General features: G+C 48.0%; 3 protein-coding genes across 3 annotated transcripts in view; 2 read left to right on the top strand and 1 right to left on the bottom strand.

The window, feature by feature from the left end:
* LOC138357016 (uncharacterized) overlaps positions 1 to 2640 on the top strand; it is a 31684-nt gene extending 29044 nt beyond the window's left edge. Inside the window, exons 7-9 of the mRNA XM_069313550.1 lie at positions 659 to 1253; positions 1297 to 2240; positions 2291 to 2640. Coding sequence (XP_069169651.1) covers positions 659 to 1253; positions 1297 to 2240; positions 2291 to 2640 — 1889 coding nt within the window. The remainder of the gene's footprint in view (positions 1 to 658; positions 1254 to 1296; positions 2241 to 2290) is intronic.
* LOC123749468 (uncharacterized) overlaps positions 1 to 14738 on the bottom strand; it is a gene marked incomplete in the record, with an annotated part of 443575 nt that overhangs the window by 115943 nt on the left and 312894 nt on the right.
* The window catches only part of LOC138357017 (RNA-binding protein 12B-like), a 32578-nt gene continuing 24951 nt past the window's right edge, over positions 7112 to 14738 (top strand). Inside the window, exons 1-2 of the mRNA XM_069313551.1 lie at positions 7112 to 7155; positions 10304 to 10822. Of these exons, the coding sequence (XP_069169652.1) occupies positions 7112 to 7155; positions 10304 to 10822 (563 nt within the window). The remainder of the gene's footprint in view (positions 7156 to 10303; positions 10823 to 14738) is intronic.

The following is a 14738-nucleotide window of genomic DNA, read 5'->3' on the forward strand; positions in this document are numbered from 1 at the left end:
TGAGTCGAGGACGGGTTGACCAGAGCCTCAAACTGTGTAGCTCACTCAAGTACAAATTCCAAAACTTTTGTTTCGTGAATATTTGCTCATTTATAGTCGAGTTAGTTGACTCAGAATTACAATGTATTATTTAAGTGTTCTGAGGGTGACTGGAGAAGTGTTCAGTGTTCTGAGAGTGATTGGAGAAGTGCTCAGTGTTCTGAGAGTGACTGGAGTAGTGCTCAGTGTTCTGAGGGTGACTGGAGAAGTGCTCAGTGTTCTGAGAGTGACTGGAGAAGTGCTCAGTGTTCTGAGAGTGACTGGAGAAGTGCTCAGTGCTCTGAGAGTGACTGGAGAAGTGCTCAGTGTTCTGAGAGTGACTGGAGAAGTGCTCAGTATTCTGAGTGATTGGAAAGAAGCCTGGTGTTTTCAGGGGGGATTAGACAGGAGCGCAGTACTCAAAAAGACCTTACAGTGAACCACTACAATAAGACCAATACAGTGAACCAATACAATAAGACCAATACAGTGAACCACTACAATAAGACCAATACAGTGAACCACTACAATAAGACCAATACAGTGAACCACTACAATAAGGTCCCAATAAATGGAAAAAGACCTGCAGCCTTCCATAGGTCTATACGAGGCAGCTTCTATTGACCCTAATCAATTCAAGACTCTCAGTTCCAAGAGCAGATCTCTCAGTTCCAAGAGCAGATCTCTCAGTTCCAAGAGCACATCTCTCGGTTCCAAGAGCAGATCTCTCAGTTCCAAGAGCAGATCTCTCAGTTCCAAGAGCAGATCTCTCAGTTCCAAGAGCAGATCTCTCAGTTCCAAGAGCAGATCTCTCAGTTCCAAGAGCACATCTCTCAGTTCCAAGAGCAGATCTCTCAGTTCCAAGAGCACATCTCTCAGTTCCAAGAGCACATCTCTCAGTTCCAAGAGCACATCTCTCAGTTCCAAGAGCAGATCTCTCAGTTCCAAGAGCAGATCTCTCAGTTCCAAGAGCAGATCTCTCAGTTCCAAGAGCAGATCTCTCAGTTCCAAGAGCAGATCTCTCAGTTCCAAGAGCAGATCTCTCAGTTCCAAGAGCAGATCTCTCAGTTCCAAGAGCAGATCTCTCAGTTCCAAGAGCAGATCTCTCAGTTCCAAGAGCAGATCTCTCAGTTCCAAGAGCAGATCTCTCAGTTCCAAGAGCAGATCTCTCAGTTCCAAGAGCAGATCTCTCAGTTCCAAGAGCAGGTCGCCAAGTTCCAAGAGCAGGTCGCCAAGTTCCAAGAGCAGGCCTCCCAGTTCCAAGAGCAGATCTCTCAGTTCCAAGAGCAGATCTCTCAGTTCCAAGAGAAGATCTCTCAGTTCCAAAAGCAGATCTCTCAGTTCCAAGAGCAGGTCGCTCAGTTCTAAGAGCAGATCTCTCAGTTCCAAGAGCAGATCTCTCAGTTCCAAGAGCAGATCTCTCAGTTCCAAGAGCAGGCCTCTCAGTTCCAAGAGCAGATCTCTCAGTTCCAAGAGCAGGCCTCTCAGTTCCAAGAGCAGATCTCTCAGTTCCAAGAGCAGGCCTCTCAGTTCCAAGAGCAGATCTCTCAGTTCCAAGAGCAGGCCTCTCAGTTCCAAGAGCACATCTCTCAGTTCCAAGAGCACATCTCTCAGTTCCAAGAGCACATCTCTCAGTTCCAAGAGCAGATCTCTCAGTTCCAAGAGCACATCTCTCAGTTCCAAGAGCAGATCTCTCAGTTCCAAGAGCAGATCTCTCAGTTCCAAGAGCACATCTCTCAGTTCCAAGAGCAGATCTCTCAGTTCCAAGAGCAGATCTCTCAGTTCCAAGAGCAGATCTCTCAGTTCCAAGAGCAGGTCGCCAAGTTCCAAGAGCAGATCTCTCAGTTCCAAGAGCAGGTCGCCAAGTTCCAAGAGCAGATCTCTCAGTTCCAAGAGCAGGTCGCCAAGTTCCAAGAGCAGGTCGCTCAGTTCCAAGAGCAGATCTCTCAGTTCCAAGAGCAGGTCTCTCAGTTCCAAGAGCAGGTCGCCAAGTTCCAAGAGCAGATCTCTCAGTTCCAAGAGCAGGTCGCCAAGTTCCAAGAGCAGGTCGCTCAGTTCCAAGAGCAGATCTCTCAGTTCCAAGAGCAGGTCTCTCAGTTCCAAGAGCAGGTCTCTCAGTTCCAAGAGCAGGTCGCTCAGTTCCAAGAGCAGGTCGCTCAGTTCCAAGAGCAGATCTCTCAGTTCCAAGAGCAGGTCGCTCAGTTCCAAGAGCAGGTCGCTCAGTTAAAAGAGCAGGCCTCTCAGTTCAAAGAGCAGATCTCTCAGTTCCAAGAGCAGTTCTCTCAGTTCCAAGAGCAGATCTCTCAGTTCCAAGAGCAGATCTCTCAGTTCCAAGAGCAGATCTCTCAGTTCCAAGAGCAGATCTCTCAGTTCCAAGAGCAGATCTCTCAGTTCCAAGAGCAGATCTCTCAGTTCCAAGAGCAGATCTCTCAGTTCCAAGAGCAGATCTCTCAGTTCCAAGAGCAGATCTCTCAGTTCCAAGAGCAGGCCTCTCAGTTCCAAGAGCAGATCTCTCAGTTCCAAGAGCAGATCTCTCAGTTCCAAGAGCAGATCTCTCAGTTCCAAGAGCAGATCTCTCAGTTCCAAGAGCAGGCCTCTCAGTTCCAAGAGCAGATCTCTTAGTTCGAAGATCAGGTCGCTGACTTCGTAGAGCTTCAAGAGGAGCCCGTTACCCATTTCCCATCGCAGACCTACACCACGGGGGCTACGGCCCCGCGCCCCTGGAGTAGTGGGTCCCGGGGTAAATATAGGGAGAATAGGGGAGCCCTTGGGAGATTATAAGGCCTAAATGTCCTATTCGCCCCTTGTCTGGAGTATTGATCTCAGGGAAATGTCTTCGGGTCATCAGTTCTGCAGGTATTAATTTTGAGTCATGGGGCCCCTTTTTTCGGGTTTTGGGTGGGGGGGGGGAAGGGGGAATTTTGGGCTTGACCTTAGGACCATCAGGACCCCTTATGAGCACGCCAGATACCCCCTCCCCCCCCCCTGTTCTCCCACACCCAATGGGATTCTGGAAAAAAATACTGACGCAATAACAAATAGACCACTGCGCAAGGTCTATTTGGCTCTTACGAGTTTTAAAGTGTATGTTAACCGCCCCCCCCCCTTCCACATTCATATGTAGTGTCTAACCTGCGCTTGAAACAATCCAGCGAGCGACCTTCCCCACTGTTCTCAGGAATATCATGTGATTTTTGCGTCATTAAAGTGAAAATGCAATGAGATCGTTAGGCTTATCACTATCCCTCCCCCTTCCCTCCTTCTCCCCCCCTCCTCCTTCTTCCCCACCCCCTCTCTCTTTCCCCCCTTAGTCGACGAGTGGCCTTCACCAGGACGCTAGCCACAACAGCTGACTAACTCATAAAGGCATCTTTACTGCCAGGCGAATAGGTGCATCAGGTGTAAGGAAATGTGTAAATGTCTCGTCCTGCCCGGGAATCGAACCTGGGACCAGTCAGTTGCGAATCGAATACGTTAACTACTGCTCTACGACTACTTCTTGGTTAAGATAACTGTGATTAAGATAACTGTGGGATTAAGATAACTTTGTGGTCACGACTCGCATAGTTGTGGTAACTTTGTGACCCATCATGTTATTGTTCACTGGCATTGTTGTTGATGTTGTTGTTGTAGTTGTTGTTGTTGTTGTTGTTGTAGTTGTTGTTGTTGTTGTTGTAGTTGTTGATGTTGTTGTTGATGTTGTTGTTGTAGTTGTTGTTGTTGTTGTTGTAGTTGTTGTTGTAGTTGTTGATGTTGTTGATGTTGTTGTTGTTGTTGTAGTTGTTGTTGTAGTTGTTGATGTTGTTGATGTTGTTGTTGTTGTTGTAGTTGTTGTTGTTGTTGTTGTAGTTGTTGTTGTAGTTGTTGTTGTTGTTGTTGTAGTTGTTGTTGTTGTTGTTGTTGTTGTAGTTGTTGTTGTTGTTGATGTTGTTGTTGTTGCTGTTGTAAGTGTCTGCGTTCATTATATACTAACGACTAATTACCCAAAGTGGTACACACTCAGTTTTGACTCATGAAAACACTTGGTTAACTGTGTTCAACATTCTTGTATTGAACCCTTTAATAAACAGCTAAAGTATATAATTAAAAGTCCCAGAACCAGGGGAGCACATAGATAAAAAAAAAAAAATATATTGAAAAGCCATTATGAGCCATCACATCTGGCGGCGACTTGAACACAGGAAGAAATCCCGGATAGACGTTTGGAGCAGATTAAGGGTTAGAACCCCATTTATAATGGAGAGGATTCTTAACCATAGGCGTTTCTGAGTCCTTTTTCACCCAGCAAAGAAACCATTGATAATAGATTTGCATCTATTACTAATGGCTTCTTTTTTTAATATCAGCTTTTCGTGGGTATCATGTGATTAAATAGCACCTGGAAGGGATATGAGGATAGGTTAAGAGGTGGGATACGAGGATAGAGCAAAGAAACTGTGCACAACCGTTTCGACCATTAGGGATTGAACACCGACCTGCAGCAAGGCTTTCATATTAAGGCCTAGGTTTATTTAACTGGACAGCCACTCAACACTTCGCGTTATGGAATAAAGGAATTAATAACATTACTCAGAATAATATCACATTATTCTGATGGAATGTTGTAGACACTGAATGTTGTAGGCACTGAATATCGTAGATACTGACTGTCGTAGACACTGAATGTTGTAGGCACTGAATGTTGTAGGCACTGAATATCGTAGATACTGACTGTCGTAGGCACTGAATGTCTCCATACTCTCCTAAGACTACAGGAGGCCTACTAGTCTGATGGGAAAACATCAGTCAAATGGGATGTTACTTCTGCTCTTTAAGGGGGAGGGGTTGTTAAGAGCCTACTTAAGACATCTGGGTGCCACTTAATTTCCCCAAGTCACGAATTGAATTGCAACCATGACAATGACTTATGTATACATTCGTGTGGGGGTCGTGCATCAACGCAGCATAAATATATATTTCGGGACCAAAGAGCCAAAGCTCAACCCCCGCAAACACAACTAGGTGAGTACATAATAATATGTGAAAGTGCAGGAGGCCTATTGGCCCATACGAGGCAGCTCCTATTGGCCCATACGAGGCAGCTCCTATTGGCCCATACGAGGCAGCTCCTATTGGCCCATACGAGGCAGCTCCTATTGGTCCATACGAGGCAGCTCCTATTGGCCCATACGAGGCAGCTCCTATTGGCCCATACGAGGCAGCTCCTATTGGCCCATACGAGGCAGCTCCTATTGGCCCATACGAGGCAGCTCCTATTGGTCCATACGAGGCAGCTTCTATTGGTCCATACGAGGCAGCTCCTATTGGCCCATACGAGGCAGCTTCTATTGGTCCATACGAGGCAGCTCCTATTGGCCCATACGAGGCAGCTTCTATTGGTCCATACGAGGCAGCTCCTATTGGCCCATACGAGGCAGCTCCTATTGGTCCATACGAGGCAGCTCCTATTGGCCCATACGAGGCAGCTTCTATTGGTCCATACGAGGCAGCTCCTATTGGCCCATACGAGGCAGCTTCTATTGGTCCATACGAGGCAGCTCCTATTGGCCCATACGAGGCAGCTCCTATTGGTCCATACGAGGCAGCTTCTATTGGTCCATACGAGGCAGCTCCTATTGGCCCATACGAGGCAGCTTCTATTGGTCCATACGAGGCAGCTCCTATTGGCCCATACGAGGCAGCTCCTATTGGTCCAAACACGGCAGCTCCTATTGGTCCATACGAGGACGCTCCTATTGGTCCATACGAGGCAGCTCCTATTGGTCCATACGAGGCAGCTTCTATTGGTCCATACGAGGCAGCTCCTATTGGTCCATACACGGCAGCTCCTATTGGTCCATACGAGGCAGCTCCTATTGGTCCATACGAGGCAGCTCGTATTGGTCCATACGAGGCAGCTTCTATTGGTCCATACGAGGCAGCTCCTATTGGCCCATACGAGGCAGCTCCTATTGGTTCATACGAGGCAGCTCCTATTGGTCCATACGAGGCAGCTCCTATTGGTCCATACGAGGCAGCTCCTATTGGTCCATACGAGGCAGCTCCTATTGGTCCATACGAGGCAGCTCCTATTGGTCCATACGAGGCAGCTCCTATTGGTCCATACGAGGCAGCTCCTATTGGTCCATACGAGGCAGCTCCTATTGGTCCATACGCGGCAGCTCCTATTGGCACATACGAGGCAGCTCCTATTGGCACATACGAGGCAGCTCCTATTTATATTCATCTAAATTCATTCATGTACATTTCAAAATTTATCTTTGATCATTCTAGCAACAACAAGTTCGCTGGTTCGATCACATTGCATGTCCTTAGCATTGTCTTATAACCATCTATATATTAGGGAACTTTACTACAATTTATCCACTGTTCTGCTACAGTGAACATTGAAAGCAGAACGTTATATATATCACCTTGAGAAAGAATGTAGGTTATATCCGAAAAGTTGGTTTTTAATATACTTACACACACACACACACACACACACACACACACACACACACACACACATTATATATATATGACTGAAAACTCACACCCCAGAAGTGACTTGAACCCATACTCCCAAGAGAACGCATCTGGTATGTACAGGACGCCTTAATCCGCTTGACCATCACGACCGGACAAAATGAAGTGATAGCCGAAGCTATTTGAACCACTTCCCCGCCGGCACTCGGATGGTAATCTTGGGCATAGCATTTTATCAAATCACCTCATTCTTTGGGGCACACGTGGGGAACACAAATGCGAACAAGCCTGAATGGTCCCCAGGACTATATGCGACTGAAAACTCACACCCCAGATAGTCCTGGGGACCATTCAGGCTTGTTCGCATTATATATATATATATATATATATATATATATATATATATATATATATATATATATATATATATATATATATATATATATATATATATATAATATTGGGTCTTCCCTTCACCTTCTGTAAATGTATTATTGGTTTGGAGGAGCGTCCTGAGGGCCACCCGAACGGAAAGACGTTATACCGCCTGGATATACTATATACCACCTGGATATACTTGTGCATATATCAGCATATATCTGAGTTATTGAGACAGGACTTTATAATGGTCCGGCACCAACGGAAGCTCATCACTGACTTTATTTTCAGGTATGTGGGTTGGTGCTTAGATTTTCAGATAAGTGAGCCCTAGTTGGGCGTGAGGAGAGGTCACCTGAGGGGACCAAAGTGGAGGTGAGGACAGGTCACCTGAGGGGACCAAAGTGGAGGTGAGGAGAGGTCACCTGAGGGGACCAAAGTGGAGGTGAGGTCACCTGAGGGGACCAAAGTGGAGGTGAGGACAGGTCACCTGAGGGGACCAAAGTGGAGGTGAGGAGAGGTCACCTGAGGGGACCAAAGTGGAGGTGAGGTCACCTGAGGGGACCAAAGTGGAGGTGAGGACAGGTCACCTGAGGGGACCAAAGTGGAGGTGAGGAGAGGTCACCTGAGGAGACCAAAGTGGAGGTGAGGACACCTGAGGGGACCAAAGTGGAGGTGAGGGAGGTCACCTTAGGGGACCAAAGTGGAGGTGAGGGAGGTCACCTGAGGGGACCAAAGTGGAGGTGAGGGAGGTCACCTGAGGGGACCAAAGTGGAGGTGAGGAGAGGTCACCAGAGGGGACCAAAGGGGAGGGGAGGGAGGTCACCTGAGGGAACCAAAGTGGAGGTAAGGAGAGGTCACCTGAGGGGACCAAAGTGGAGGTGAGGGGAGGTCACCTTTGAAGTTCACGAAGCCAAGTAATTAATTGTTACAAAGGGATTGAAACCTGATTCCCGGTATTTTGTCTCTGTGTTGAGTGGGAGAGGTCTGGCACTGTCCTCAGCTGGGAGTGGGAGAGGTCTGGCACTGTCCTCAGCTGGGAGTGGGAGAGGTCTGACACTGTCCTCAGCTGGGAGTGGGAGAGGTCTGGCACTGTCCTCAGCTGGGAGTGGGAGAGGTCTGGCACTGTCCTCAGCTGGGAGTGGGAGAGGTCTGGCACTGTCCTCAGCTGGGAGTGGGAGAGGTCTGGCACTGTCCTCAGCTGGGAGTGGGAGAGGTCTGGCACTGTCCTCAGCTGGGAGTGGGAGAGGTCTGGCACTGTCCTCAGCTGGGAGTGGGAGAGGTCTGGCACTGTCCTCAGCTGGGAGTGGGAGAGGTCTGGCACTGTCCTCAGCTGGGAGTGGGAGAGGTCTGGCACTGTCCTCAGCTGGGAGTGGGAGAGGTCTGGCACTGTCCTCAGCTGGGAGTGGGAGAGGTCTGGCACTGTCCTCAGCTGGGAGTGGGAGAGGTCTGGCACTGTCCTCAGCTTGGAGTGGGAGAGGTCTGGCACTGTCCTCAGCTTGGAGTGGGAGAGGCCTGGCACTGTCCTCAGCTGGGAGTGGGAGAGGCCTGGCACTGTCCTCAGCTGGGAGTGGGAGAGGTCTGGCACTGTCCTCAGCTGGGAGTGGGAGAGGTCTGACACTGTCCTCAGCTGGGAGTGGGAGAGGTCTGGCACTGTCCTCAGCTGGGAGTGGGAGAGGTCTGGCACTGTCCTCAGCTGGGAGTGGGAGAGGTCTGGCACTGTCCTCAGCTGGGAGTGGGAGAGGTCTGGCACTGTCCTCAGCTGGGAGTGGGAAAGATCCGTCATATTGTCCGACACTCCGTCAGTGGGGTAGATTTAGCATTGCTTCCACCTCACTAGTGACGGGGTTAGAATTAGTATTTATTCTACTCTGGTAGAAGGGTAGATTTATAATCTGTTCCATTCCAGATGTGGGATCGATTCAGGATCTGTTCCATACCTGTAGTGTGAGGTGCCGAGCGTCTATTTTACTCGGGAAATGAAGAGACTTCAATTATTTGACACTTCAGAATCGGATGAGAAATTTTATCTATCTATATCTATCTATGAAGATAGGAATTTGGAGGAAATTCCTTTTCATTTGGAGAAAACCTTGACTAATATCTTAGAGCCTGAGGGGAACTCTCTTATACCTGTTCACACACACACAAATATATTAGGTCTTGTGGTCATTAGGTCATTCTCAAGTCGATTGTGGTCAGAGCACAATCGACTTGAGAATGGTCCAGGACGGACCGAAACGTCGTCGTCGTCCCTTCACTTTCTAGTGTGTGGTCTGGTCAACATACTTCAGCCACGTTATTGTGACTCCTCGCCTGCATTAGGTTTTCCTGGAACCCTTGGTCACAGGCTCGTGGAACCCTGGTTGCCTTAGATCGTCAATATAGTTTACCATTTTGTCTTTATTATACGTAATGTTAACTGTTAGTTTACAAAATGGTCAACAGAAGGGACCCCAGAGTGTGTAAGATATCCACCAATTGTGAGCTGTTCACTTTGGTTTTTTCCTCATTCGCCACTGTTCTGGCGTATACATGTTCCTATAAGCCTATATATGAACTTATATAGGCTTAAACGAAACGTATATTTCGACTTTCGACCCGAAAACACCGGAAAAATCCACTCGTATCTTCGTATCCACTCGTATCGTATCGTATCTTCCCCTAGACGCAACCCCCACAACAATTGTCCAACTCCCTGGGACCTATTTCCGGCTAGGTGAAGTGAAGCATCAGGTGAAAGGAAACGTGCTCTACCGCCTCTGTCCCGCCAGGGAAATCAAATCCAAGATTCTCAGTTGTGAGCTGAGGACGTAGACTGCTATGCCACAGGACCCTATGCCAAGGGTTAGAGGTCCTCACCGTTGTGTCTTAAAATCTGATGCTTTAAAATGCTTTAAATCAGGCTTTAAAGCTGATTAAAAATTATGCTTTTAAAAGTGATTTTAAAAATGATGCTTTAAGTCTGATTTAAATCTAAACCATGCATCAGACTGAATATATTTATGTATATTGTCATTATTTTGAATGTTTTATTGAAAGTCTGAAAATCCAACTACCTACTGTCATTTAGACTTATTTTCCTGAATTGCCAAACGTCTTGACGAAAGACATCTTAAAAGAAATTCGATAATTATCTACCACCAAAAGGAAATAAATAGCAGTGTGTACAAAAAAATTCCCCCCCAGGTCTTCGCCCTCTGAGAACATAGAACTTTGCCTCAAACTTGAGTTTTCTGACATTCTTGTCCTCAGTCTAACTTGTTTTGAACTTTCCCCCGAGTATCGGAAATCTGTGAAATGTTTGATACAAATTTACACAAATTCACCTTCTCAAGAACCGTGTTTAAAATTCGTAGAAATGTATCAAGAAAAAGTGGTTTTTTTTTTTGTAACTTTTTAGACAACTACAAGTTTTATTTTGTTGTGGTCAGAGCAGGTCCTCCTCCTTCCTCGAGGGCCTCAGGTACTCCTTCCTCGAGGGCCACAGGTACTCCTTCCTCGAGGGACTCAGGTACTCCTTCCTCGAGGGCCTCAGGTACTCCTTCCTCGAGGGCCTCAGGTACTCATTCCTCGAGGGCCTCAGGTACTCATTCCTCGAGGGCCTCAGGTACTCCTTCCTCGAGGGCCTCAGGTACTCCTTCCTCGAGGGCCTCAGGTACTCATTCCTCGAGGGCCTCAGGTACTCATTCCTCGAGGGCCTCAGGTACTCCTTCCTCGAGGGCCTCAGGTACTCCTTCCTCGAGGGCCTCAGGTACTCCTTCCTCGAGGGCCTCAGGTACTCCTTCCTCGAGGGCCTCAGGTACTCCTTCCTCGAGGGCCTCAGGTACTCATTCCTCGAGGGCCTCAGGTACTCCTTCCTCGAGGGCCTCAGGTACTCCTTCCTCGAGGGCCTCAGGTACTCCTTCCTCGAGGGCCTCAGGTACTCCTTCCTCGAGGGCCTCAAGCTGCTATTGTGGTTAGTCCTCACACCCGCTCTCTCCTCCACAAGACTCCACCATCCTACATTCCATCCAACGATTCATCTCCTGGAGTGCCTCAGGAGAGTCCAGCATCTTGTCCTCGTCTTGAGGTGAAGTGTCTCGTGTCAAGCTCCCCCACTTGGTCAAAGTTATATCTTATGGTTCCCTCGGTTCCCGTCCTCTCTGCGGATTTATTAGAGAATGAGCTTCTGTGATTCGGGAGACAGAGGGAGGAAAAACCAAGAATTCAAGCCGAGCTTCGATAGTCAGTCGAGACAAGATATGCTTACTGAGGCTTGAAGCTGATGAGCACTGAAGGGAAGCTGACCTGAAGGGAAGCTGCACAGTAGAGAAGCTGCAATGTATCCCCCAACTTATTCAAGGCGACAGAACTTCAAATTCTTTAAATGATATATGTTCACACCTTAATCTCTTTCGACTTAGTTACACATTTTAAAATAATCATTACCCAATAATCTGTCGGACGTTCTCATCAACTGATTACCTATTGGACGTTCTCATAATACCAAATATACATTGGCACGTTCGCATAACTCAATTATCAACTGGACATTAATCACGAACTTAAAATCTATCGAATGTTGTCGAAAACCAGTGATCTATTGAACGTTCTCATAAATCCTTCTGTGGTAGTTAGGATGTATCTGTCTTTAAGTTGGCAGCAGTGGCATTGATTTTAGTTGGCAGTACGGCTTTCACCTTTTTAAGCGTACCTCGGTACCACGGACATGTGTTCTGCATGTTCCTGTAGTGTACCATAGTGTACCATAGTGTACCATAGTGTACCATAGTGTACCATAGTGTACCTCGGGGAAAAAATATGATTCGAGAGCCAAAAAAACTACATTTTCGAAACTGAAATTTATGCCAAAATTTACAATTGAAAACACTCACTCTATCTACATACTGGGATCAGACAACAGACTGCAGTGTTGGTAGTGTTGTACCACGACCGTCAGTGTTGGTAGTGTTGTACCACGACCGTCAGTGTTGGTAGTGTTGTACCACGACCGTCAGGGTTGGTAGTGTTGTACCACGACCGTCAGTGTTGGTAGTGTGTTGTACCACGACCGTCAGTGATGGTAGTGTGTTGTACCACGATCAGCAGTGTTGGTAGTATTGTACCACGACCAGCAGTGTTGGTAGTGTGTTGTACCACGACCAGCAGTGTTGGTAGTGTGTTGTACCACGACTGTCAGTGTTGGTAGTGTGTTGTACCACGCCCGTCAGTGTTGGTAGTGTGTTGTACCACGACTGTCAGTGTTGGTAGTGTGTTGTACCACGCCCATCAGTGTTGGTAGTGTGTTGTACCACGCCCGTCAGTGTTGGTAGTGTGTTGTACCACGACCGTCAGTGTTGGTAGTGTTGTACCACGACTGTCAGTGTTGGTAGTGTTGTACCACGACTGTCATTGTTGGTAGTGTGTTGTACCACGCCCGTCAGTGTTGGTAGTGTGTTGTACCACGCCCGTCAGTGTTGGTAGTGTGTTGTACCACGACTGTCAGTGTTGGTAGTGTGTTGTACCATGACCACCAGTGTTGGTAGTGTGTTGTACCATGACCACCAGTGTTGGTAGTGTGTTGTACCACGACTGTCAGTGTTGGTAGTGTGTTGTACCACGACTGTCAGTGTTGGTAGTGTGTTGTACCACGACTGTCAGTGTTGGTAGTGTGTTGTACCACGACTGTCAGTGTTGGTGGTGTGTTGTACCACGACTGTCAGTGTTGGTAGTGTGTTGTACCACGACTGTCAGTGTTGGTGGTGTGTTGTACCACGATTGTTAGTGTTGGTGGTGTGTTGTACCACGACTGTCAGTGTTGGTGGTGTGTTGTACCACGACTGTCAGTGTTGGTAGTGTGTTGTACCACGACTGTCAGTGTTGGTAGTGTGTTGTACCACGACTGTCAGTGTTGGTAGTGTGTTGTACCACCACCAGCAGTGTTGGCAGTGTGTTGTACCACCACCAGCAGTGTTGGCAGTGTGTTGTACCACCACCAGCAGTGTTGGCAGTAAGTTGGACTCACTCTCTCTCTCTCTCTCACCACCACTTGAACTGGACGGTAGAGCGACGGTCTCGCTTCTTGCAGGTCGGCGTTCAATCCCCGACCGTCCAAGTGGTTATGCACCATTCCTTCCCCCCGCCCCCATCCCATCCCATCCCATCCCAAATCCTTATCCAGACACCTTCCAAGTGCTATATAGTCGTAATGGCTTGGGGCTTTCCCCTAACAATACCCTACCCTACCTCTTATCGTTATTCATCTGCTTTGTCAGTGATTACATCAGCATTGGTGTACCTGGTTCTTGGGTATTGCTGAGGAGGAGGGTCAGTGGAGGTTAAGGGAAGGGGGGGGGGTGTCAGTGGTGGTTAAGGGAAGGGGGGGGTGTCAGTGGTGGTTAAGGGAAGGGGGGAAGGGGTGTCAATGGAGGTTAAGGGAAGGGGGAAGGGGGTGTCAATGGAGGTTAAGGGAAGGGGGAAGGGGGTGTCAATGGAGGTTAAGGGAAGGGGGGAGGGGGTGTCAATGGAGGTTAAGGGAAGGGGGGAGGGGGTGTCAATGGAGGTTAAGGGAAGGGGGAATTGAGGTTGTGAAGGCAGAGGTAAGCTAGGAAGACCGTCTATGCAAGGAATGAAAAATAAGGGAAGGGTTGGATAGAATGAAGAGAGACAAGGAATGGAAGCGTGAGAGATCTGGGATTGACAGGATGAAGGGAGAGGGAGCAGGGGCATGGGGGGAGAGGCGGGGAAATAAAAGTAATGGAAGAGGGGGTAGATTTAAGGGAGAGTGGGGGAAGGAGGGTAGGGAAGCCGTATTTACATGTGACACATATGTTGAAGTTTTCCTGGGGTGTGTCCGGGACACCTGTGTCCTGGGGTCCGTATCCTGTAATGTCGCTAGTCATAGAAGTGCGTTTATTTCTCAGACGAGCAACGATGACGTTCAAAAGAGCCCGTGACGTCACGTCACGCGGCCTCTCGCGACCTGTCTAAGCAAATGTGATTGGGTGGTGAGAAGCTCGGGGGAATGTAAGGCGAGAGCCCATTGGCCGACTAGTTCCCGTAAGAAGTCAGTGACGGCCTACCCTGATGTAGGTCAGTCGCGCTCCGCGTCTCGTTCCGTGTGGACCTACGCCATTACTCTCTCGTTGATGGTGTGTCAAACCAAGCATAAGAGAACGATTATAGTGTACATTCAAAGAAATATATATGTATACAAAGAAATCACAATAGCGTGATATATCACATGATCGAATCCACTAGGGCCTTGATTAAGGGTTCGAACCTGTGTTGGATGTTCCCAGACGAGCTCAAGTCAACTGAGCCGCGAATCTACCTTGTGGATTTGTTCATTCTGGAGGTGTGTTCGGCACGACTACGATATTCGTGAAGGGAGACTTCCCAGCGGATGTGGAAATTGGGTAATCGATTGTCTTACAAAATTCTGAGGACACTCTATGTCCTGCCTCGTAGTGGTGTCAACATTAGCGTGCGAGTGTGTTGGTGAAATAGGAGCAACACTGTGTTCACCTAGTTGTGCTTGCGGGGGTTGAGCTCTGCATCTTTTGGCCCGCCTCTCAACTGTCAATTAATCAACTTTTTTTTAACACACACACACAAAGTGCCCAAATGAGCCACAGAGATATCAGAAAGAACTTTTATAGTGTCAGAGTGGTTGACAAATGGACTGCATTAGGCAGTGATGTGGTGGAGGCTGACTCCATACACAGTTTCAAATGTAGATATGATAGAGCCCAGTAGGCTCAGGAACCTGTACACCAGTTGATTGACGGTTTATAGGCGGGACCAAAGAGCTAAACCTCAACCCCCGCAAGCACAACTGGGTGAGTACACACACACACACACACACACACACACACACACACACACACACA

Source organism: Procambarus clarkii, chromosome 75 (genome assembly GCF_040958095.1).
Source record: "Procambarus clarkii isolate CNS0578487 chromosome 75, FALCON_Pclarkii_2.0, whole genome shotgun sequence".
NCBI lineage: Eukaryota > Metazoa > Arthropoda > Malacostraca > Decapoda > Cambaridae > Procambarus > Procambarus clarkii.